Source organism: Bubalus kerabau, chromosome 6 (assembly GCF_029407905.1).
Source record: "Bubalus kerabau isolate K-KA32 ecotype Philippines breed swamp buffalo chromosome 6, PCC_UOA_SB_1v2, whole genome shotgun sequence".
Lineage (NCBI taxonomy): Eukaryota > Metazoa > Chordata > Mammalia > Artiodactyla > Bovidae > Bubalus > Bubalus kerabau.
The window spans coordinates 118,132,832-118,158,237 of record NC_073629.1 but is presented as its reverse complement, the minus strand read 5'-3'; the positions used below and the strand labels follow the sequence as shown (position 1 = coordinate 118,158,237).

Sequence of the window (25,406 nt, the reverse complement as noted above, 5' to 3'; positions counted from 1 at the left end):
ACCCTGCATCTCAAGGGCTCGCTCCAACAGGATTCTGTTTCTCAACCTCAAATTGGCCAGGGATGGCGGGACGGAACCGACGTGAAAACCCCATAAAGTCTTCTGGGTCACCAGGGCTCACTACAGCTGCCGTTGAGCGCAGACTTGTCTCTCTGGAAGGGGCCTTCTCGGAATCCAACGCCTATGCCCAGAGAAAACTGGAGGAGCCCAGGCCAGGCGTGCGCGGGGAACATGGCGCTATCAGCCTCACGTCAGCAAGCCAGCCCGGGTTACCAACTCCCTCTCGCGGCGGAAGCTAGACCCAGTGCGCTTGCGCGCCGTCGCCCCGCCCCCGCACAGCCCCGCCCGCGCGCAGGTCTCTGGGGCGGCAGGGCCACGCCGTGCGCCGATTGGTGGCGTTCCGGGCCCGCCCTCGGGTGATTGACGGCTCCCGGGCCGCCGCCGCCGCCGCCGCCGCCGCTGCCCCCGCCGCCGCAGGGTGTGGAGCCCGCCGCCGGTCGCGGGCTGCGCGTGTGCCGCAGCCGCCGCCCAGCCTCCGTCATGGACCTGTTCGGGGACCTGCCGGAGCCCGAGCGCTCGCCGCGGCCGGCTGCTGGTAAGCGGGCGGCTGCTGGGCTGGTGAGGGCCAAAGAGGGCGGGCGGGCGCGCGGGAGGGCGAGCGCGGCCTGCACCGGTGCGGGGAGCCGGGCCTCCGCCATGTTCGCTGCGCAGGAGGAAAGGCCGCGCGCCGCCCGGCGCCCTTTGTGCGCGGCCGCTTTCCCTCACGGGAGCCCCGCGCCGCCGGCCTGCGTCCGGACCGGCCGCCTGGGGAGCTGGTAGTCCCGGGCGCGCTCCCGGTTCAGCGTTTTCCTTGCTTGGTGTTCCGTGTGTACCCCGGCGACTGAGATGGTCCCCGGCTCGGTTTCTCGTGATTCTGAGGCCCAGAAGAGAGGATTCGTTCTCTCTGCAGCCTCCGATCTTGTCTCATGACTCGGAGTAGTTTTTTGTTGTTGTTCCCTCTGGGCTCCGGGAAGTCCCCTCTCCCCAAAGGGAAGACCATTCGCCCGGTCCGCTCCCCACCCCGGCTGCCCCCTGACCTCGGCCGCCGTGCGCGTCCCGGAGGCCGGGGATCGGAGCTCCACGGGGTAGCCGTGCGGGGACCACCACTCCTGGTCCTCTGTCCGGCGGGTTACAGCGGCGCCCAGGCTGAATTTGGCAAGACTTATTCACGTTTTCAGGTGCAAGACATTCAGCTGGATGCTGTGCTTTAGGATTCCCCCCCACCCCCACCCCAACCAGTCTAACTCGGTGGCAGAAAACGTGGAAAACTTCAGAACACTTTTCAGATTCCAGGCCCAGCTCAGCCCCACTCAGCTTGCAAGCCCGGAAGGTGGGGCCCGGCCCTCTGTGTTACGAAATCCGCAGCGGATTTTGTTGGACAGCCTGGGAGGGGGTCTGGAGACCCTGGTTCGGCAACTGCTGTTGTCCTAGAGGCATACGAAGGTGACTGACACCCAGCGTTTGCTTGCTTTCAGAGAAGCCGAATCCTGAATGCGAGTGGTTGACATCGAAAAGGGACAAAGTTAATGACTGGGAAATGCTGAATGTCCCGGGAAAGGGATGTTTGTGGTCCGTGAACGGAGAAGTTGGGTGGGAGGTGGTGCTGGACTTGGGCCTCCAAAGATGGAGAGACGTGTAATTTGCAGAGATTCTAAGCGAGGGAACAGTGTGATTGCTCTTTGGGGAACGTTTGGCTCTCGGGTTTGCCTGCTCATCCAACGTGGAGGAGTTGCGACTTGAGACTCGGATCCATGAAGAAGGCTCCCAAGAAGGGGTTGTTCTGCCCCATAGGGCCTGGATTCTGGCATGTGACCTGTGGACGCCAGGCCAGTCTTAGGAGGCCGTTAGTCACAAGAACGGCACTGCTGGTTTTCTCGGCAGAACATCTCATTTTGTAGATTGTTTCCTAGATTGTTCTCGTTGTGGGTGAAAACGCTGGCTTGTGTATGCAGTCTTTTTGACTCTGTTGGTGAAGGATAGCTTCTGTCTGAATATATTTGGGGCAGAGTTTGCGTTTGCAGATGCGCCTGTAAGCCTGTCGTTTTCTTTAATCGCCATCACTTTCTACCTGAAATTAATTTGGGTCCACTCAGGCGGAAGGGACCCCTGAATGATACAAAACTTGACGAGTCTTTAAGTTGGTCCCTGGAAGGACATATCCAACCCTGGCTGAGACGACAGGGTGGCAGAGGTGCTGCGTGCTGTTTAAACCCGGGTTCCCTCAAGAGTGCATCACGACCTGCCTCCTGCCTGTGAGGAGGGTGCTGGCACTGCCGCAGGTTCTCCTTGACCGAGTGTGTTTTCTGTAATAGCTTTAAAAGCAAAGAAGGCATGCTTTCTGAATTTGTTGATGACAGAACACTGACAGGGGTAAGTACTAAAGTGAGTACACAACCAGAACCCCAAGTTATCTTGACAGGCATTTAGTGAAAACCAGTAAGATTAAACTTAACAGGTTAAAAAAAAATTGATTTGAACAAGAACAGAAATTGATTTCACGGTTTTGTAAAAGTACTTTGATTTTTGAGAATTTGACTCAAATGTCATACTTTTTGTTTCTGAAAAATTGTTGATAACATTGAATGTAGAGTGCATGGGAGGAAAGTTAAGCCGGCTCCTTAAAGTGGAAGGAGCGAGGGGCTAGGCGCCGTGGGCATAGCCCCCAGAGCCTGTGCAGGTGCCACAGGCCTCTGAGCTCGCGCAGGAGCGATGAAAGGCCTGGCCATTTTCACAGACCCTAGAAGAGTTGTGTGGGGCATGTACTCAGACTGGTTTCAAATCCGAATTCTGCTCTTACTGTCTTCTGTGGCTGTTCCTGCATCTGAAAAATTAGTGTTGCCTCCTACTGTTACCCACGGCTCAGAGAGAGTACTGTGTGTAGGGGGAGCAGAGGCTCTGTGCCCAGTACTGATAGGTGCTGGTGGTTTGTGGATGTTACTCTATGAGCTAACTTTCACAGCTGTTCCAAAGAGGGGGAAATGCACTCTTAAATGGATTCTGTCAAAATGCCAAGTGTCCAAAGGGAAGAAGTGTCCACTCCTCTGATCATGTCCAGTGTGTTTTATTTAGTGTTTTGATTTTTGCTTTGAACATCACATCTAATGTTCCTATACCAAGCCTCTTACTTTTTGTGATCTGAAGAAAAATATGAAAAGAATACAGTAAATGTTTTCAGATTTTGTGCTGAATTAAGGGTTTTCATCCCAACCCTTAACAGATTTTGCTTGCTGAGTGCAATCAAGTTTCTAATGTATAGTATACATACTTATTTAAAGACGACGTGTATTTGTTCATATCAGATGGAAATGGAATTTCTTTGCTTGTTGTTCAGTCTCTAAGTCATGTCAGACTCTGCAATATCATAGTCATTAAAGTGCCAATTGATGTCTTTGAAGATAGACAGCTTATATTTGGTAGTCTGAACAAGTTAAAGGTGTCTTGGTTTAAAGTCATCTGTGTAGTAATGTGGTTTCAGCTTTATAGGGTGGTTCTTTCACTACACCAGTACGCTTTAAAACTGATGGTCTGCTGTCGATGACTAAATAAATACTTGCTTTGCAAGGCATCCTCAAAATATTTCTTTTTATGAATTTGTTGAGCTAAATATAAAATAAAGGCTAAGGTATTAGAAAAAACTTGAACTAATTGTAAAACCTCAGGGATAGTAAGAAAAAACTGAAGTCATAAAAAAATTAAAATGGATTTAGCTATGTAAAAATAAAAAAGTTTTTGGAGCCAAAGTAGCACAAAGGCAAAAGACAAATTGAGAGAAAATAGTTGCGGTACTGTTACTAAAGGTAGAAAAGCTCAGACAAATTCACAGGAAAAAGAGGTGACCCATTAGAAAAATGGTCAAAGGATGTATCCTGACAGTTTACAGAAGAACGCAGGCGACCCATCTCTGGGAACTGGTGCGCAGCTTCCTCAGTCACTGGGAAGGACAGCAGGCCACTGGTGTACCGTGGTTCTCCCTCGTCAGATTTAAAAATTGGGATGATGATAATGAGTATTTAGAGAAATGGACATTTTCATAAAGTATGTTGAGAGTGAAAGTTACCACAACTTTTTTGGGAACACATTTTGGCATTTGTCAAATTTCTTTGTTTACTTTCTGACCAGCAGTCTGGCAGATAAAATGAGGTTATAAGTCTTGGGTTGTTCATTATGGCATTATTTGTCATGTAATAAACCAGAATCAGCCCGCATGCCCATCAGTAAAGGACCTGGACAAGTGAGTGGCAGTGCTCCTGTATATTGTAGGGTAGTGGGCGACCGCTGGAAAGGATGCTTAGACGCAGCGTGCGTGAACAGTGGCACAGGTAGAGCATCGTATAGAGTGGCGGCAGGGGCTCATGGTAGAGGATCTGCCTGCGCTGCAGGAGCCGCCGGAAACACAGGTTCCATCCCTGGGTTGAGATGATCCCCTGGAGCAGGAAATGGCAACCCACTCCAATATTCTTGCCTGGAGAATCCCATGGACAGAGGAGCCTGGCGGGCTACAGTCCATGGGGTCGCAAAGAGTTGGACACCACTAAAGTGACCTAGCAGCAGCATCATTGTATATAGTGTACTTCTACCTTTTAAAAATGAACATCTTCAATTCAATACATGAGCGTAAAGGGAAATGGAAAGTATACACTAAGGTGTTATTCTGGTGAGGATAGGTGGGGAAGTGGGCCTTTTTCTAATACATCCGTGGTATTTGGAAAACATACACAGTTGTCCGTCACTCTCTGCAGGGTATCGGGTCTGAAGCCCTCTTCAGATCCCAAGATCCGAGGATGCTTAAGTCACTTATATAAAATGGTGTGGTACAGTTGGCCCTTTGTATCCACGGATGTCCCTTTGTATCCACAGGTCGACTGTATCACATTTATAGTTAAAAAGGAAATTCAGGTACAAAAAGCAATTTAGGCAAAATATTTAAGCTTTCTGTTGCTATAAGTAGCAACTTTTTGCTAACCTGAATATGATCAGCCCGAGTATTTTTGTCAGCATCATATGTAACTTTCAGTAGACTTAGCTTCAGAATGTAAATAACTTAAAACAAAAAATCTAGATGAGATTAACTGTCATGGAAAACCTGTTTTCTGTCTTGTTTCTTTCTTTATGAGAGCTCTTGTATTTAGAACTCAGGGACTACTTCTAAAGTTAAGGTCAAGGTCACACATGGTCCAATAATTGCAGCCCCAGATACTTTGACTTACTATTTATCCAACACAGAATGTAAGGTTCTGGCTAGCCAGAAGTTCCCTTTATAGCATCTGTGACGTACAGATTGTTTTTAAAGATGTAAACTATTCTAACTTTGATCCTTATGATGATGCAGAAAGGTACTCCAGAGATCTTATAGAGCCTTAAGATTATCTTTGGGGGGTTGTATAAAGGTTAAATGATCCTTGTGAAGTTCCAGTAACGGCGAGGAGGCAGTATATAACACCTCCCCAAGAGCATGTGCTGGGAAAGCAGGCTGCCTGCATTTCAACCTCCGCTTCTCACTGGCTCGTCTCTTGGACAGTTACTTAAGCAGGTGCATCAGTTTCCTCCTCAGTAAGTAACCGTAATAATAGTACCCACTTCATAAGATTATTGTGAGAATTCAATCCATGAAAATATGTAGAGCACTAGAGTAGTTCCCGGCAGGCAGTGAATGTTTATTATCATTTGCATAAGCCATTCTCAGTTGTGGCCAACAAAACTCTGAGCTGATCTCACTGTGTTTAATTGCAGTACCACTCAGAATATTCTAGAGTGACAGAGAGCAGTTGAGGTTCACTCTGTTCAGCAGGGGAAGAGAGGCTGTTCTTTGGGGCTGGTAGTAGGTTTAAGGCACTTTCTTAACTAATTCAACAAAGGAGAGCGGCCGGGCTAGTGCTGAGCTGGAAACCCTCTTATTAGGAATGCTTGCCAGGACCAAAAATGTATTACCTGGGTAAAAGAGGACTCCCCCCCGCCCCCGCCCCAATGGACACTGGATTTGGAAAGACCTGATATAGAGAGGTAGTTTAATTCAGAAATTAAAATGTGGCCCCGCATAAGTGGAAGGGTTGGTTGCTCTTCAGGTCGGCTCCTCCCTGCAATGTCCCTCTGTCCCAAGATGCCTAGTGCTCTGACCCCACTGAATATAGTGCTACTGTTTGGGTCATCCTGTTCAGTTTGGAGTCTGTTAGAATATGATAGATATGTTGATGCTTAGACTAGTACGGTTTGAGTTCCTCTTGGAAGTGGCCTGCTGAAATATTAGTGATTCTTGTAGGAGGAATAGTACAGTGAGTAAGTGGTTGTTCTAAATGCCCTTTAATGTTCTAATGCTGTTTTTGGAATACTTCCCATAGAGTATGTCACTTGTGAGAAAAGTGAAACTGCTTGTAATTACTTAATGTCTTTATGATAATCCTAAGGGAGAAAATGGTAATTTAATGAAATAGCCATTTCCTATTTGTGTTACAGGTATAAAGCAAAAGAGTTACTTTTTGTTAAATTAGGAATTTATCAGGCATTTAATGTACTTCTGATCTAAAGACTCCTGAAGAAATTTCTTTCCTTGGAGTTTATAAATTTTACTTAAAATTTTTAGTTTTTAAAAAAGTAGAGTTGATACCCAGCTCGTTTCTAGGCAGAAAGACAATATGGATGAAACTTTCGGGGCACACATGTTGAGTTGGTTTTTAAATGGGTGCATTTCTGTACTTGAGCTCTGAGGAACAAGATCAGTGTGTTCAGTCTCAGAGGACGTGGACATCCACACCTTCATCTTTAGCCCGTTGTTTCCCCCACATTCCTGTGGGCTGGTTCGTATATTTCATAACTTCAGTAGAAATTTTGAGGAAAGCTGGAGAAGGAATAATGATTAAATTTTATGTGGAAAGGGATAATTGAGTATAAAACATTAAGACAAGTACTTTTGTTAGGTAAATCTTTAGGTTTTTAAATAGAAAGATTTCTTAGCTTTTTCCTGAGTTTATCTTGGAGTATCTAAAATTCCTCATTTTCTTCATAGATATTTATTGAATTGGGCTCTGTGCTGGAGATACCAGGTTAAGACACATTCGGGCCTCTCACCATCTCTCTGCTTGTGTGTTTAAAATTCTACTTGGTAATTAGTTCAGAATGTTATTGAAATAGGATTTTTTAAGATTGGTAGATCTTTGAAGAGTCCCTTTATCGAGGTACCCAGATAGAATTATTGTTTTGCTCTAGAATCAGTTTTTTCTTCTCAGGATTCACTCTTAAAGAAAGGTTTTTTAAATTGTGTTCCTTTCAATACTGAAATTAGGAAGAAAAATACTTGTTTTCCTCAAAACACTCAGTAGCCCTTAAAATTCCTGTTGGATTGTCCTTCATTGCTTGTATATTGACTGTAACTGTTGGAAAAAATGTCCATATTAAATGACTGTTGAGAAAGTATTTTGGGAAACAGTTACTCTGTCCAGTAGAGAGGAGAAGATTTGAATTTACTAGCTGACGTATCTCAGAAGATTCGAACCCCACCTGGCCAGTGTCCACGTGCTTTCTAAGCGGGTGTTCCGTGTTCTAGGGAAAGAAGCTCAGAAAGCATCTCTGCCCTTTGACCGTCTCCCTCCGGCCAGCAGTACTGACTCAGGTACAGTCTCCAGGCTCTCCCAGGTGTGTGTCAACGTGTCATCCTGGGATTGTAGTTGTCTCAATCTTTTTCCCTTTCCCCCATTTTCAACACACAGATGTTTTAGGTGTTGGACTGTCTTAAGTTTTGAATCCATGGCATAAGGTAAGGCAGAAAAATCCACTAGTTGCTAGCCGTGAGGAGCTTCGTGAAGATGTTGAGCGGTGTTCTCTGGTTCATCTGAGTGTCTGTTTTACTAGTGAAATAAGACTGGACTCTGAGGCAGGTCTTCCGTCTCCTTTGAGATGATGAGTCTCAACAGTAGGCTCGGGACGCTGTGTGCACGGCACGCGCTGCCACGGGATGGACACGAGAGCTCTGAGTCTATGTCAGTGGCCTGTGTAGGCATTCTGGTGGGATGGGTTCTGAAACGTGAGCCCCACCCTGGCTTTGGGGGCTCACTCGGTGTTTTGCTGTGTTTCAGGCTCTGGGGGACCTTTGCTTTTTGACGATCTCCCGCCAGCCAGCAGTGGCGATTCAGGTAAGTGGTAGGGAAACTAGTCCAATGTGCCGATGGAAATAATATATGATGTTCTACTCTTACATAAAGTGTGTTTATTTATAGCTGTAAAAAGCCTTAGGATGACGAATTGTAATAATACATAAGGTTTATTAAAACTAACAGATACCGGGAATCCCCTGGCGGCCCAGTGGTTAGGACTCAGTGCCTTCACTGCTGGGGTTCAGGTTTGATCCCTGGCCGGGGAACGAGGTTCCTGCCAAAACGAATAAACAAGCAAACTAAACTCAGTAGATAGCCTCAGTTGGGAAACAAAAATATACATAAATACTGCATCACTTTTTGGTGATTATTTTCTACTCCTTGGAATTTTAAGAATTCAGTCATTTACTTTGACCTTTGTTATTAATGTTCTTTAAAAAAAAAAAACAAACCTGAGTCTGTCATTGTAGTTTTGCCTTGTTATGTTCCTGACAGATCCAGATGTATCCAGCAGAAAAGTATCTGAATATGTGACGTACTTTTCACTTTTCACACTGAAAAAATATTTTCAGTATCCCTGATAATTTAGTCTTCTGTTTTATGCCACTTACAAAATAAAAAGAATATTGATCCTTAAATGAAGTTGGAGTGGCCCTGCTTTACTGACTGGTGCAGGCGGCGTGCAGGGGTTTGAATTCTTGAAGTTTAAGACCTTAGTCAGTTTCCAGTCAGAGCTCTTATGTGTGTTCTCAGCATTCTTTTTGTTGATTCCATCTTTGTCAAGCCTATTAACCGGGGCTCTGCTTGTTTCTGTAAATGTTTAACTTTTCCTTTTACGTCCCAATGGAACAGAAGGGGGAAACAGAGCAGATTCCTGTAGGTTGTCATGCATGATGAGTCTGTTATTCTGTCTGAGGACTTCTCACATGGAGCTCCCCCAGAGGGGATGGGGCAGGGCGCAGTGGGGGGCAGGGCTGATGCAGGCTGTCCTTTCATATGTGAGTATCTTCCAGTGTGAAAAGACCTTCCTTACGTTGTCAGATAGAACACTTGCTGCTTTTTCAAGTATATTTTTCTGTATTATTAATTAATTACTACTAAGTCATTGGAATTAGTCTAGCCAAGTATGGATTAAATTAGTATTTTTCCTATGTTTGGCCTTCCCAGGTGGCACTAGTGGTAAAGAACCCACCTGCCAGTGCAGGAGATGTAAGAGATGTGGGTTCCATCCCTGGGTGGGAAGATCCCCTGGAGGAGGGCATAGCAACCCACTCCAGTATTCTTGCCTGGAGAATCCCATGGACAGAGGAGCCTGGCCGGCTACAGTCCCTAGAATTGCAGAGTCAGACATGACTGAAGTGACTTAGCGCACACACATTTCTGTATTTAGAAAAAGAATTACAGTCATCTTTCACAAGAATTCTCAGATTTTCAGGCTATGTGTCCATACGAAAAAATCACAGCATTCTCATCCAATTTACCCTTAAACCTTCCTAATAAAGACAGTACTCTCAGTTATAGTGAAAGTTAAACGTGTGTAGCTGGGGCTCCTAACAGATTTAAAGGAGGGGTCAGGGTAGTTATGTTTTAGTTATCCTCAGGGCAGAAGGCGATAAACTAACAGTAACTTAGAGGACTTCCAACACCATTATTAACAGGGTGGTTTTTTTTTTTTTTTTTGGATGTAAAATGCAATCTTGTATCCAATATTTAGGATTTCTTGAGAAGACATACTCTTCTTCTCAAGCAGGCAAGAGCCATTTACAGAAGTTGACTACGCTCTAGGCCGTAAAGTCCTAGTACAGAATCAGTGTCATATGTAGACCGCATTCTCTGATTACAGTGTGATTTACTTTGAAGGCAATAACAGTTTAAAAAATTTCTGTTTTCCAACTTAAAAGAAAGGAAAATTTTTTTTCATACACATTTGGAAAACTGGAACACAAACAGTAAGTGGCAGGAGGCTAATGGAGAGACCATTGAGAGATCATGAGTTGTCCCAGTTAACTTTCCTTACCATGTAGGATAGAATGTGTGTGTTACACTGTTGCAGAAATCTGTCCTTTGCAAGTAACTGATTATTCTTGAGGGCAAGAATGTTTTCTTTTCCCCCTCAGTACTCAGAAAGGTCTGTCAAAGAGTAGTTGAATGAATAGTAAATGGTTGTACGCTTTTATGCCTACATGCAGAGAATACGTAGGGCCATTCCTTGGACGCTTGATGGACCAGGGGCTGTGATGAGAGCTTTACATGGGTTTTCCCCATCAGTTTTAAACAGCCTTCTGAGAGGACAGTGTTCTCCCTGTCCTGGATGAAAAAGCTGAGGCCTGCAGGTTAAGTAGCTTGCCTTAAGGGCACGCCCCTTGCAAATGGCAGAACCGAGACTTAAAACTAGGCCTGCTGTTCCACGGTGCATGCTCACTGCAGGTGCCCTAGCTCTTAACTTTGAATAGACATCCATCCCTTTGCAAGTGGGAATGGCTTTAGCAGTCCTGTTCTGCCTTGCAGGATACAGACGGTTCTTATAGCCTGATATTGGTCTCAGTTTAAGCCTTTGTTAGTGTTTTGGGGCTGGTTCAGGATGTTTTACTTTGCAGGTTTTGGAAAAGGTATACGTAAGGGCTTGTGGATATAAAATACCATGTGTGTGCCATAGCCCCAAAGTATGACTAGGTGTTTTTACCACTGAGAAGCCTCTCACATAACCTCTCGAGGCCATCTGAGCAGGGCCTGGATTTTAATTTGTGGTCTCCCACTGTGGGCACCCAGGGTACTGCACCACCCCTCAGAGTCATGGCCATGACCACTGAGCCTCCCTCTCTGCCAGGCCTCTCTCGAATGTCCTTTCATCTCCGAGGGCTGGGAGGGAGCCAGGTCTGCTCGGGACTTTTAACAGTCTATAGCTGTGTTTCTGTCTGGTTTTTACTTTATATTTCCAGGTTCTCTTGACACTTCGTTATCCGAGGAGGTAAAGAATGAAGGGAAAGGAGCAAAGAGAAAAGCCTCTGATGAAGAGAAGAATGGGAGTGAAGAGCTTGTGGAAAAGAAAGTTTGTAAAGGTTTTCAGACACTTTGAAAACAAATGTATTAGACTTCATATTGTAAGACAACCCAGAGCAAAAACCAGCTTAGCTTTCCAATGATAACACTTCCTTTCTGAGTCTGTGTTTAAGAAGTAGATAGGGTTCCCTGTTTGTACACGGATTTCCGAGTTCACGCTGCTTCCTCACTCTTTGCTCTCCATGTGCTCCATCTCTTACTCACCTTCGGTCAGGTAGGAAACCTGCCTTGGTCCTTCAGGGGTTAGAGACAGGTTTACTCGGCCTTGGTTAGCGTGTGGGCCCCGGTCTCTCTCTGACTACATGTCCTTGACCTCCGCCTGTCTGTTAGCACTTGGAATTCTGTGACGAGCTCGCAGGCAGCGCCCAAGAGTCGACCTGAGGCTGGAAAGAGCAATGAAATTTGTCGGCAGCTTTGTAACGTGTCGCATGAGGAGTGAGTGAGGAGTGTCAGCTGGAGAGAGAGCTGTGGGTTTTACTGACTGCGCCCGCCAGGCCACTTTGTCGCGTGCCGTCAGTGACCTCCGGCGGAGGCTGGAGGCCCCGCGGAGGACGTGAAGATGCAGGCTTCAGTGTGGCTTGTCACTGCCTGGAGCCTGCAGAGCGCTGTGCCTGCCAGCGGGTGCCCTGGCAGGAAGGGCATCTGTCACTGACGTGGCTCTCAGTGTCAGAAAATGAGCTCAAACCAGCCCTTAAAAGAGAAATTTCTGCGCCTCCAGTGGACTCCTTTTTCCTTTTCCTTCTTCAGTTAAAGTAAAAGCAGCTGATCTTTCCGTTTGTTAAGAGTCTTCCAGCCTCAAGCGTGGAAACACGTATTCCCAGTGTATCCAACAGGGCCCTTGGGGTAAACTACTTACGTGCATTTCTCTAAACTAGAGATTTTTCTGTCCTCATGAAGTTACTGACAGACGAGATTTGCAAGGAGCTCCTTGCCGCGGTCCCAGCCTCACTTCTGTGGGGCGGCAGCGCGCTCCTTGCTCTGGTGCTTTGAGCAAGTGCTCTCTTTGGAAGAGCCGCTCTGCACCGACTTGCCGTCGCCTGCTGTCTCCTCTCCGCTGCTCAGCCTTGCAGAGGCCGCCCCGTTCAGCAGTGCTCTGCTTTCTGTAGCAGACTTGCCACCTGGGAGATGCCTGGCAGGGCAGCTCTTGGACACTGCTGGGTAGAACAGCCGCAGTTCCCTCTCGCTTGCTCTGGGACTAGGGCGTCTGGAGAGAAGAGCGCAGTTTTGTATTGGCTTTTTGTTCTTTTTTCCGTAGCCTCTTCGGTGATCTTCAGCCTGAAAGGCTACGTGGCTGAGCGGAAGGGCGAGCGGGAGGAGATGCAGGATGCCCACGTCATCCTGAACGACATCACCGCGGAGTGCCAGCCCCCGTCCGCTCTCGTGTGAGTGTCCTGCCCCTGCAGCCTGCGTGGCGTGGGAGTCTGTTCTGATGCTGGTGTGGTAGTGAGGGCCCAGAGGAGCCCAAAACAGCAGAAGGCAGACTGTCGAATTTTTCCTGCAGTTGCATAAAATGAAAGTGAAGGGAAAGGTATGGAGGAAAAGCCCTTGTCACCAAGAGCAGGAGTGTGCTTAGAGTTGCTTTTAGAGCCAGGAAAGGGGCTTTGGAGAAGCCCCAGCGGGCACATCTTTTGGGAACAGATTTAATTGGGGGACACCAGGCCATAACTAGTAGCTGCCACACTGTAAGATTCTGAGTTATAAACCACGTATGAGAGGTATATATACACACATACATCACATTATGTATGATGTTATATATTGAAATATATGTACACATAGAATATCAAGCAGCCATTAAAAAATAAAATTTGCCATTTGCACCAACATGGATGGGCCTCAAGAGCATGCTCAGCAAAATAAGTTTATTGTTTCATGGCTCATGATGTCCCACATTGAGAAGGGATTCTAGAAATGTTTGAGGACAAGAGCGGCTCTGCAGAGTAAATGTCATTTCTCACAAGCATATTTGTTCTTTCCTTCTTGAAACAGTTTTTTAATACTGTTTATCTGTGTGTGTGAGTTTTCTGGCAAACCTGAAAGGGGACTAGGAACAGGGGTGGTGGGATAGGCTTTAAGAGTTTGGTATCAGTCAGTTTGAGCAGCAGTTCTGAAACTACCTGCTCTCTTCCAGAGGTTTTTGATTGTCAGTACTTTATCTGTGTTTGTCTGTGTTAGTGTTTAAAACTAAATCTGCTGTAAGTAGAAAACTAAATCTGCTCTAAATAGAAAAGCGTTCTGAATATTAGTGAAAAATCAGAGTTAACAGATCTTGATTTTTGAAGCAAGGGTGAGTTTTTAATTTTAAAATGTCATGGATGTTACTTCAGTATTGTCTTAGGTACTGTTACTGCTTGCTGTTCGAGTTAAAAGCTTTAATGGAGAGGAGTAATCTTTGCCTGAGGATCTTGCTGACTCTCAGCTCATTATTCCAGCACCCGGGTTTCATACTTTGCTGTTTTTGATGGACATGGAGGAATTCGAGCCTCAAAATTCGCTGCACAGAATTTGCATCAGAACTTAATCAGGAAATTTCCTAAAGGTGAGGCTCAGAGCTCAATCGGTTCATGTTCACCTGGGGGTTGGCTCTTTGTGCTGATAAGTGAGATGTCACTGGCTTTAGCGAAGAATCCTTGATGAGCGTAAGAGCCTGGTGTAGAGGAGGCCATGCGGAGGGGAGCAGGGGCTGCACGGCGGGCCCACCGTGGAGCTTGTGTCTCTGGGTGATGGCGCCTCTTGCCTCTGCACTTGGGGGGATACTCAGGCCCCCACTTACAGTGGAGGAAGCACAGCTGGTTCTCGGCCGTAACAGAGCCGCGGTGGCCGGAGGGCCGTCTCCCTCCTTAAGACTTCGCTTTCTTTCCTGGCTGCTGCAACAGGAGATGGAATCAGCATAGAGAAAACGGTGAAAAGGTGCCTTCTGGACACCTTCAAGCATACTGATGAAGAGTTCCTGAAGCAAGCCTCAAGCCAGTAAGTGTGACCATGTGAAGACCTGTGAGCAGAGGGTGTGTGTGGTTTTCCTAAACGCATTTCAGGCCTTCCGACACTGTGTAATGCTAACGCTTGTTGTCTGAAAAACTCCTAGCACCAAGTAAGCGCTTACAGCTTAATGAAGTCTGAATTAAAAAAAAAAAATGTATCAAAGAAACCGTCCATTTTAAAAGTATGACACTTCCCTTTCAACTCTGGAAATTCAGTCTCAGAGCTAGCATGTTGGTGGTGACTGTGTGTCTGATATGTTCCCCTTCCAGGAAACCTGCCTGGAAAGATGGGTCCACTGCCACGTGTGTCCTGGCCGTAGACAACACTCTCTACATCGCCAACCTTGGGGACAGTCGGGTATGTGGCTGTGGTGCCGCCCGCTGAGGCAGCAGCGCATCCGAGGGGACGAACCGTAGGCAGCGCTGTGGGATAAGGTTGCAGCCACGACGGTGGGCTCACAGCCTTCATTCTTGGCGGGCGCTACAAGGGGCTGTGTTGCAGAGTTAAAGGTTCTGGTTCAAGGAATGGCTGCTAAACTGGAGGCTGTTTGTTCTGGGAAGACTTACACCCTATCTGTCAGACAGGTACAGAGCTGTGAGTTGGAATTTAATTGGCCCTCAAGTAAAACTACTTATATTTAAACAAATGTTTGTCTTCATTTCTTTGACCTCAGATAGTAATGAATGAAAAGTATTAACCCCTGCCTCTCCAAATTATGTAATTTCAAAATAATTCAAAAGCTGTGACTAGAAGAGTGCTCGGTGATGGGATGAATGTCCGCTGAGCCCAGGACTCAGGGCTGAGGGAGAAAAGCCAGCTGCTCCCCACTGATGACGGCCTGCGTCGCGGCCCGGCCGTGGGGGCTGACTTGGACCTGGGGGAGGGCCCCTGCAGTCCCTGCAGTGCCTGCTGTCTCCCCGCTGATGACGGCCTGCGTCGCGGCCCGGCCGTGGGGGCTGACTTGGACCTGGGGGAGGCCCCTGCAGTCCCTGCAGTGCCTGCTGTCTCCCCACTGATGACGGCCTGCGTCGCGCCCCGGCCGTGGGGGCTGACTTGGACCTGGGGGAGGCTCCGTAGGGCCCCTGCAGTGCCTGCTGTCTCCCCACTGATGACGGCCTGCGTCGCGCCCCGGCCGTGGGGGCTGACTTGGACCTGGGGGAGGCCCCTGCAGTCCCTGCAGTGCCTGCGGCGCCCCCGCCGCCCGCCCGCCGTGCTTGTGCGGCAGCCACTGGGCAGAGTGGCCTTCCCACCCTGTTGCTTTTAGGGTGACTTGGGACACGGGGCACTGGGAGCTGTGAGCACCCCAGATGAAAGCCCTGCCCCAGTGGGGTCTGTGTTGGGGTGACTCTCTAGTGGGTCTCTCTGGTGGGACTGCCTCTTGTACATGGGCGTTCAGACCAGAGGACTTCAAGAACATGTGTACGAATTAGCCAAAAAGAGAGACTTTGGAGTCAGACCCAGTTTCAGTCCTGGCCCTGTTCTGTGACTCCAGGCGTGATGCTTGTCCTCTGGGCCTCAGGCTTCCCCCTCCGTAGAGTAGGAGGTTTGTCCGGAAGTGACCACACAGTAATCACGGTGACGGGAACACGCGGACGTGTACTTGATCAGCCCACCGAGCGGGCCAGTGTAGACTTGGGGAGCAGTGGCGCCTGAAGGGGCCTCGGCACTTTAGGGGACCTGCCTTCACGTCACGGGTGGGAAGACAGTGCCCTGGCGAGGGGAGCAGGGGCTGCGGTCGCCTGGTGCTTCTCCCCTGGTGTTTGCGTGTGTGTGACTCCACTTTGCCACTTGATGCTTTTGACGCTGGACCTGCTGAACTCAAGCTTGTCAGCAGGAGGCTGACTCTGAAAGTCAGTTGTTGACCTTGCTCTTCCACTGTCAGCGTTACGCACCGGGCTTGTTCGGTTTCACACCTGTTGTACTCTCATCTTCCCAGGCAATCCTTTGTCGTTACAATGAGGAGAGTCAAAAACACGCGGCCTTAAGCCTCAGCAAGGAGCATAATCCAACCCAGTATGAAGAACGAATGAGAATACAGAAGGCCGGAGGGAATGTCAGGTAACCAGAGGGTGGCAGGGGCTCCGGGAAGGGGGCCGCTGTGGAGCGAGCCGAGAGGCCTCCGCGGGTGGGGCCTTCTGCCTGTGCAGTCTTCAGCATGAGGAGACTGTCTGAGGTCTAACTTGGTGAACACGTGTCGTGGGGTTTCACGTGTGTCCAAGTGGGAGCAAACCATGTGTGTGCAGGAAACTTCCTTCCTCCATCTGCAAAAGGAGGATTCCTGTCTCAAATTCAAGCTTACCATTTCCAGCATTTTCTATGGTCCTAGGAACTTTCCTAAAATCTAGTATTTGTCGTAATTGGATAAGCTACACTTTGGGCAGTTTCTGCAGAGAGAACACCTAGAGTGGTTAGGCATGAGCTCTGGGCTTCTGGGGAGCAGCTTCTCAGGCCCAGGGGCCGCGCTAGCCTGGCTTGGCCTGCCGCGGTGGTTTCCTCTCCGTACATCTTTGAAGACGGTGCCAGCTCTAGTCTGTCACCGGCCACCTCTCAGGCAGTTAGGCAGGGCTGAGGGTGCGGCATTAGCAACATCGCCAGAGGTGCTTTCTGGTTCATCTTAGGTTTGAGCCGTTTGAGATCTCGTTGCCTGTTGGAGGAAGTGAGACGCCGGTGTGAGACGCAGTCACTCCTCCTGGGCGGTGTCGTTTCTCTTCTGTTGTTCACTTGGGGCAGTTTTTGTTGTCGCTCCAAGGCTGTTTCTGGCCGGTGGTGCAGGGAGGTCTCTGGAGAGGAGTCAGAATTCTTAGGGTTGGTTAAAAAACTCCAGGGTTAGTAAAAGGCGATTTTGGTCTGGGTTGTGGCTGTCTGCGTGAGCCACGACGGAATTATAGACTGGGTTCTGCCCTTGGGCAGCGCCGTGGGTGGCTGAGCCCCCGTGGCCGCTGTGGGCGCTGGTGCCCGAGCGTGCGAGCCCGTGGGTGGCTGAGCCCCCGTGGCCGCTGTGGGAGCTGGTGCCCGAGCGTGCGAGCCCGTGGGTGGCTGGGCCCCGTGGCCGCTGTGGGCGCTGGTGCCCGAGCGTGCGAGCCCGTGGGTGGCTGGGCCCCGTGGCCGCTGTGGGCGCTGGTGCCCGAGCGTGCGAGCCCGTGGGTGGCTGGGCCCCGTGGCCGCTGTGGGCGCTGGTGCCCGAGCGTGCGAGCCCGTGGGTGGCTGGGCCCCGTGGCCGCTGTGGGCGCTGGTGCCCGAGCGTGCGAGCCCGTGGGTGGCTGGGCCCCGTGGCCGCTGTGGGCGCTGGTGCCCGAGCGTGCGAGCCCGTGGGTGGCTGTTAGTACCATCATCGTCTCGGTCCTTTCTTGCGACTTTAACTTTAAATTCTGCTTTTGTCTGATCTCCTTGACAAGATTTGACATTAACATTCCTATGGCTGAAAGTAAGACCAGCTGTGTTGCCTTTACTCCCCGTTCCCCAGTCCCCATTTATTAAGAGCTGTGTGGACTCACAGTGCACCCCTCAGCTTGAAGAAGAGAGTGGGGCGCTCAGAGACAGGAGGGGTGACTGTTCCCGAGCTAAGGGCTGCGCTGTGGCCCGTCTCCTGCCTGAGGCCGGGGCTGGCATGCTTTTTCTTTTCGTCCATGCCCTCGCACTTTCATTAAGATTTTCAAACTTGCAGAAAAAATTTTAAAATAGTAAGCATTTAAATATCTACTACCTAGATTCAGTAGTTAACATTTTGCCATATTTGCTTTGTCTATGTGTGTGTGTGTGGCTGAACTATTTAAAAGTTAGTTGCAGACGTAATAGCTAAGAAAATAATCATTCCTTAGTCTGTATTAGGTTATCTTAACATTCCATGTGTGGCCTCATTTCCCCAGTTGTCCCCAAAGTGTCTGTGTTGGAAGCCAGGGTTTGGTCAGCACTGGACTCGTGTGTTTCCGTGAAGAGGCATCTCTGCTCTGGCTTGGATCGCGTCCCCAGTCAGCCCTTGTACAGGGTCACCAGCTCCGTTTAAGGCGCTTGTATGTTATGTCTTATAAAGCAGAATTTAGGTCTACAGGCTGCTTTAGATTCAGGTTACACGTCTTCAGTAAAGGTATCTGACGGGGGATGCCAGGCGCTTCTGACTGCCCCCACATCAGTAGCCGAGTGCAATCACTGCTGGAGATGCGGGCTCTGTGCTGGCCACCGTCGACAGCAGATGGCTCCAGGGTGGAGGACATGTTTCCATGTGCGGTCTGCCGGTAGTCTGGGGAGGTCCACTTGGGCACCTTGGGACTGTTGCCCGTCAGCCTTTCAGCTGACGATTTTAGCGGCCCTCAGCGACCTTGCACGAATCAGCTTCTTCACAGGGCCAGCAAAGAAGACCATCGACTTCTGGCTCCTTCTGCTCGTGGTAGCAGGCATCCTGTTAGGAAGGGCTTTCCTTCGTCAACAGGGGGAACCAGTTTTCCCCTGAAAGCAAGGTATGTGTTGAATTCTTCCATCACCATTTGCAGAGTGGGAGCACCCACAGCTGTGGAAACTCGTGGTTTTTCTTTCCCTTCTCTGCTGCTTCCGTCCCTCTTCCTTGCTCCAGGAGTCACTGCAGGTGGGTTTCTGTATCCAGGGCGCTGACTCTAGCCGTAGAGGCAGGGTGTTCTTGCTGCTTACGTGCCCTCTGTGGCCAGCGGGAGGGAGCGCCTTCCACACATCTGCCTGTCTTAAAAGAGCTCCATGTGCCGGGGCTGCTGGGCTCAACTGCAGTGTCCTCAGTTCACACCTGTTCCAGGACAGAACCAGGAAACACACACACACACACGTGTGCTCTCTGTAGTCTGTGAGTTTAGACTGCTACTTCTCATTCAGATGGAGCATCTACAGGGCTTTCTCTTAACTTCTTTGACTCAGTAGTTGTAGTGTCTTCTTTTATCCTGAAGATCTTGGTTCCTAATAACATTGCGTATTTATTTGCCAGAATAGCTTTTTGAAACTTGTAACATCAGCAGCATCGCTGTTACTGAGCGTGAGTTCCTGGTGGTTCTCTTTAGTCTGTGTCTCACTGAGGATGTACCGAGTGTTGTGTGTAAACATGGAGTAGTTATTTTCACTGTGGTTTTGTTACACTCTGGTTATCATGATCATTAGTTTCATTTTGTTTTCAACTTCAGGGCTCTTTTACCCTCTATTATGAAGCATTTACATGGTGAGATAGGAGCCCTGGTGCGCTGTTGGTGGGAATGTAAAATGGCACAGCCATTGTGGAACACGGCATGGCAGTTCCTTACAAATTAAAACTAGGTCTACCGCCACAACATTGTAAACCAGTACTTCAATAAAGAGTAAAGGTAAAAGCACATAGACCCGCCGTATGAGCCAGCAGGCCCAGCGCTGGGTCTGTGTGCCCAGAACTCAAAGCAGTGGATTTGAGCCGATACGCACGCGCCCATGTGCACAGCGTCATTTTCCACGGTGGCCACAAGGTGGGAGCAACCCAAGCGTCCATCGTTAGATGAAGAGACAGACAAAACATGGCCCTCCATAAAATGGAAGCACTGTGCAGCCTTGATAGGAGATCCTGTCATATGGACGAACCTTGAGGACAGTTTGCTAAGTGGAGTAAGCCAGACACAGAAGAGCAAACACTGCGTGATTCCATTTATATGAGTCCCCGAGTGGCCAGCGTCCTCCTCGGGACAGAAGGCAGGACGGGGTGGTGGGGCGGGGAGGGGAGGTTAGTGGTCGCAGAGTCCTGGTGGGGGATGGGAAAGCTTGGAGATGAAGGTTGCACAACAGTGTGAGTGTCCCTAACGCCACGCAACCGTTTGCTTAAAAGTGAAGATGACAAATATGTTATAATTTTTACCATGATTTTAAAAGGGAATAAGACCCACGTTTACCTGGTTAGCTGTCTAAAATACAAAGCAGAGACTTGCTTTCACGTCTTGCTCTCTTCACCCTCATCTCCTGAATCTTTCCAGTGTGTCTTCCATGTGTGTGTTTTTATTTTCCTCCTTTGCTACACTGAGGGTAGTGGACTGTGTGCAGGGCGTTACGCCGCTTCAGGAGAACTCCTCGGAGAAGCTGAGGACAGTTTGATGTTTATTTTACGAGGAAGGGAAGCTTACACCTGAAGCATCTGCCTTCGGGTCTAGAGCGCTGCGTGTCTGGTGCACTCTCTGATGACAGGGAGATAGTTCTGGAATCATAGGTGCAGTCCTGCCCTGTCGCACCCATCCTGCTGAAACTCCGGACCTTGGCATCTGCCATCCTGGGATGGTCAGAGGAAGATGGAGCTTCCACCTCCCAGCCTCAGCTTTGCGAGCCCGTCGAGACCACTGTGTCCCTGGGCCAGAGCAGCTGCGGTCAGAGCAGGCTTCGGCTTGTTCTGGCAGCCAGGGTGTTGGTCTCTGTGCCCCTTCCCCGCTGTGAAGGGGAAACCAGAACAAAACCCCAGAAGGCGCTGCGGTCAGGACACTGGTGACGGACTTGGCACCAGTGGGACAGCCGCTGTCTGACTGATGGGTGGACGGAAGGGAGGCAGGAAGGATGCTGCGTGGAGCACAAGCCACAGGTGCTGGAGGGCAGGAGGCCAGGCCTGTGGGCGGCAGGTCCCCGGCAAAGGCAGGTTGGCTCAGGGGCTGGGACTTCAAAACCCACTCCCTGCCCAGCACAGTGGGGGAAGAGTGGATTCTCGCGGATTGCCGGTGAGAGGCCGGCGCAGAGCACCCAGAGTCCTGTGCTGCGTGGGGGAAGCTGGCTGTGTGTGGAGGGGCTGTCGAGGAGGCTTGGGGCGGGCGCAGCCCGTGGCCCACGTGGCTGGTTCTGGGCAGCCCTTGCTGGGAGCAGTCCTGCTGGGCTCGCTGGGCAGAGGGCAGGTGGTGTGGCTGCGCTCCTGTGATGCACAGCCTGGCGGGCCCGGGCCTCTGCAGCTGGCTGGCGCCCGCACCACACAGCCCATGCAGCCTGCTGTGCTGAGTGCAGGCAGAGCGCCAGCCCGCTGGGCTCGCTTCCGAAGCGTGAGTGGGCTCTGTTGTCCTGGTGGTACCGGGGTCTTCAGCCCCGCCTCTGCGCACAGTCTTGTTGAAAAAAGCTGGGTCTCTGACTCAGGGGGAGGCCGCGCGGGTGCCCCGGCCCTCGGTCCCAAAGACGCACTCTGGACCGCGGGCTCTGAGCTGCTGCCTCTGGCACATTGAGGGCTGAGGGTCCCCCACGCACTTCTTCACCCTCAGCTCAGCGCTGGCGCCCTTTGCTCCCTTTTGCCTTTTGTCCTGCTGTTCGTACCTGAGAAGATTGCTCAGCTGCTCACAGATACCAGGACAAGTCTTTGCTGCTGGTGGTTTGTCTGGGACCACCGAGAGGGTGACTCTGAGGGCCAGCGAAGGGCCGGGAGCCAGGCGGGATCCTGACTCCGAGAGCGGCCCCGGGCCAGGGGGGCGGTTCCGGCTCCTGTTCCGGTGGCTCAGCTTCCAGGGCACGTCCCCGTTGGGAGCCCTGTGGTGATGCGGCACCTCCGCGCACAGCTCTGCGGTTGGCTGAGCTCTCTGGCGCCCCTTGTCAAGTGTGGTGTCTCCTCTGGTCTCACACCTGAGAGCCTGGGTGTTCGAGCGTTGTAGCTGCCCGAGTGGCAGAGCAAGCGGCCACCAGGATTGTCCTTGGGAGTGGCAGGCATGGGGCTGCTCTCCCTGCTGACAGGACCAGCTGTCCTAGGCCCTGCAGTCACCTTTCCCTCTCCTGGAAGCAGAATGAGCAAAGGTGTAATTCTGTCCAGAGTTCTCCTGTTTGTATTTAAGTCATTAAAGCATGTTCATACCCAAGGTAAAGAACACTTGCTTCTGAATCAGAGGATAGTCATTTTCAGGTATTTTCCAAATCTAATTAGAGTGAAATACAAAATATCCCTCTATCCCAGCTGTTTGTAACCCTGGTGGCTTGAAAGTGAAAGAAAGTGAAAGTCGCTCAGTTGTGTCCAACTCCTTGCAACCCCATGGACTATACAGACCACGAAATTCTCCAGGCCAGAACACTGGAATGGGCAGCCTTTCCCTTCTCCAGGAGATCTTCCCAACCCAGGGATCGAACTCAGGTCTCCCACATTGCAGGCGGATTTTTTACCAGCTGAGCCACCAGGGAAGCCCAGGAATACTGGAGTGGGTAACTTTTCCCTTCTCCAGGAGATCTTCCGAACCCAGGGATCAAACCCAGGTCTCCCACATTGCAGGCGGATTCTTTACCAACTGAGCTATCAGGGAAGCCCATGGTGGCTTTAAGGTAAAAACAAAACAGAGACAAAGCCAGGTCTGCTCCCAGTCAGGCTTGACTCTGGGCTTTGGGCAGACCAGTGGGCTAGGCCTGGCGGGGCCACGAGCCAGGTTGAGGGGCGCTGGCGCCAGCCGTGTGCGGGGCAGCGGGCCGGTAATGACCCGGGACAGGAAGGCTCCGCGCAGTGGTGCGGGGCTGTGTGTCACTGGCAGCTGAGGGACGTGGATGCCACAGGTCACGTCTCACCCTGTCCCACTCCTCTGCTTTTGCGGCCAGAGTCTGGGCCCCGGGAGCCTGGCCTCAGGTGGAGTCTGATGTGCCTCCTCTCGCTGCAGGGACGGGCGTGTCCTGGGTGTGCTGGAGGTGTCCCGCTCCATCGGGGACGGGCAGTACAAGCGCTGCGGGGTCACTTCGGTGCCGGACATCAGACGCTGCCAGCTGACCCCCAACGACAGGTAGGCTTGGCGCGGGGCGCCGGGCGGCCGCCTCCCTTGTTTCTCTGCTGACTTCTTCCAGTTGGCGTACTGAACCTGGGGTGGCGAGTGGGCGGCCGGCCATGTCTTAGGCACCGTGCTGGGCCCTCCAGGTGCAGGGATAAATAAAACCCCAGTCTGCTCTCGTGGGTCCAGTCTGACCACATGTGAACAGGCGTGTCCAGTCCCGTGTGTCTTAGGGGTGCGGGTGCTCCGGGAGCCTTTGGCCTTGGCGGGAGGGAGACATGCGTGTTGGAGAAAGCAGGGCTTTCCCGCAGGGGACAGACCCCAGGGTGGTGAAGTGGGATGGGGTGAAGGTGCGGCCAACCGATGCCACAGGGCGGGGTGGGGGGGTGTCAGGAAATGGTGGCAGGCACTCGAGGGCAGGTTGCAGAGGTCTGGGTTCTCTGCTGAGCAATCTGGGTTTTAGCTCATAATGGGAGAATCGTGGGAGGTTTTTAAGCAGAGCTGAAGTAGTTTGAAGAAAGATACCTCTTGTCCACCTCTGTTTCTGAGCTACTTGAGAATAAGGCCCTGTGCCTGGCGGGAGAAGGACGGGGCCCATGGGGTCCAGGGGCATGTGTCGAGGGTGTGGGCACTGAGGTGGCAGTGAGGGGCCGGGGGGCCAGTGCTGCTGGGGGCGCCTTTCCACATCCTCCGCGCCTGCCTCAGCCCCTCAGAGCACGTTTCCACCCGCTCCTCCAGCTCCCCAGGTGACGCCTCGGGAGAGTCTTGTTGCCACATGAGAGCAGGCCCCATGTTGTCCCTGCTGTACAGCAGAGCAGAGCCCCACTCCAGGGTCTTTCACCTCGGCGGAAGGGGCTGGCACCACTTGGACTGGGGCCCTCATGGGCCCCAGGCACAAACCACGTTACCTGCAAATGCTCGCTGAGTGAGTGCCCAGTCAGAGGTGGAAAACCAGGATGCGGGTGTTAAAACGGGGAAAGAGACAAGCAGGAGAACTGGAACCGTCCCACCCTCTCCATCCCTGTCAGAGAGACTCCCCTTGGGAAGTCTGGGGGGACTTTGAAAGGGACAGAGGCCTCTTCTCCAGCAGTGAAAGTGGGTGGCTGTCCTCCCTTCACGTGGGCAGTGAGCACTTGACGTTCCTGAAGTCCAAGCATCCGTCCAGTTTGGGGAACGGATTGAGGCCTGCGGTGACTGACGCTTACCGTGTATTTATCGTACCACCTGATATGTCTCCTCGGTGATCTTCCTGGAGTTTGTCTGAGAAGCTGGGATTGGGTTCATCCGTAGCTTAGGTGAACAGTGCAGTCTCAGCTCTGATGTGTACCGTCTCACCCAATATATTTTTAAGTAGCTTTAACCTTGATCTTGTAGACGTTAAATTGGTTTTAAAATGTTTAGCTTTTGACTAGTTGGCCAAATACATTTTACCTCCATTGCCAGGGTATTTTGTAAAGTTTGCTGCTAAAACCCATTTATGTTTTTCTCCATGTTATAGGTTTATTTTGCTGGCCTGTGATGGCCTCTTCAAGGTCTTTACCCCAGAAGAAGCCGTGAACTTCATCTTGTCCTGCCTGGAGGTGAGCACTCTCAGAAGGGGTGGGTGCCCGTTGTTCCGGCTGCCCTTGGGCTTCAGAGGAGAAGTCCCGGGCCCCTTCCGCCGTGTCCCCGTGTCCCCGGGCCCCTTCCCCCCGTGTCCCCGGGCCCCTTCCCCCCGTGTCCCCGTGCAGCCCCGGGCCCCCTTTCTCCCGTGTCCCCGTGCAGTTCCGGGCCCCCTACCTCCCATGTCCCCAGGGGGGAGTGGGACCTCCATCCAGGGCACTCACTGCTCAGTTTCTCCCACGCCCCCCCCACGGGGACTGGGAGCAGTTGTCCCTCGTGGGGGGCATCTCAGGAGTGGTGGGGCACGGGCTCCCTGTTCACCAGCACCCCTTTCCCACCCTGTAGGACGAGAAGATCCAAAGGCGGGAAGGGAAGCCCACTGTGGACGCCCGCTACGAAGCCGCCTGCAACAGGCTGGCCAACAAGGCGGTGCAGCGGGGCTCGGCGGACAATGTCACCGTGATGGTGGTGCGGATAGGGCTCTGAGGCGGGCGCGGCGGCGCGGCCTTGACTCCGAGGTTCGTTTTTTGTGTTGTGCACATTATGTGTTTCGTGTACTCCTGTGGGATGCTCATGGCTGTAAATAAAGGTGTTTTTTCTAGACTTTTGAGTTACTACATTTTGAGCAACACCTTGACCTTCCAGGGGTTGTATTTGCTTTTGAATGTGTTTTGGGTCTTTCCTTGTTAAAAGTGTTGTGGGCCTCTTGGATTGGCCAGTAGTCATGGCCGTCAGCTGCTCACCGCGCAGGGCTTTGTAGTTTAGGGCACCTTTCCTTTGCTGCCGCCCTGCGATAACTGGCTGGGGAAGTGGCGTTTCACAGAGGGGAGTGAGGTGGTGACTGGCTTAGACAGGCCAGCTCCAGAACCCAGGGCTGCTGGAGGAGCTGGCTGCTTTCAGCTCTGCAGACGAAAATAAGGTGACGAAGCGTTAACGCGGCGTGAGCCCAGGCTCAGCCAGGAGGTCAGGC

At 51.1% G+C, this 25,406-nt stretch overlaps 1 protein-coding gene across 2 annotated transcripts; it reads left to right on the top strand.

Annotated features, from left to right (window-relative positions):
- The first annotated feature begins 439 nt into the window (after positions 1 to 439).
- Positions 440 to 25,039, top strand: ILKAP (ILK associated serine/threonine phosphatase). Of its 2 annotated transcripts, XM_055586599.1 has the most exons (12): positions 441 to 595; positions 7,577 to 7,642; positions 8,106 to 8,162; positions 11,063 to 11,182; positions 12,439 to 12,565; positions 13,616 to 13,722; positions 14,060 to 14,153; positions 14,435 to 14,522; positions 16,102 to 16,223; positions 22,730 to 22,849; positions 24,333 to 24,414; positions 24,782 to 25,039. In XM_055586599.1, exons 1-12 carry the CDS (start codon positions 541 to 543, stop codon positions 24,920 to 24,922), a joined length of 1,179 nt encoding a protein of 392 aa, XP_055442574.1. In that variant the 5' UTR covers positions 441 to 540; the 3' UTR covers positions 24,923 to 25,039. The 2 variants fall into 2 exon arrangements, with proteins under 2 accessions (XP_055442575.1, XP_055442574.1); XM_055586600.1 differs by lacking the exon at positions 7,577 to 7,642 and having other exon boundaries at positions 440 to 595.
- The last annotated feature ends 367 nt before the right edge of the window (positions 25,040 to 25,406 follow it).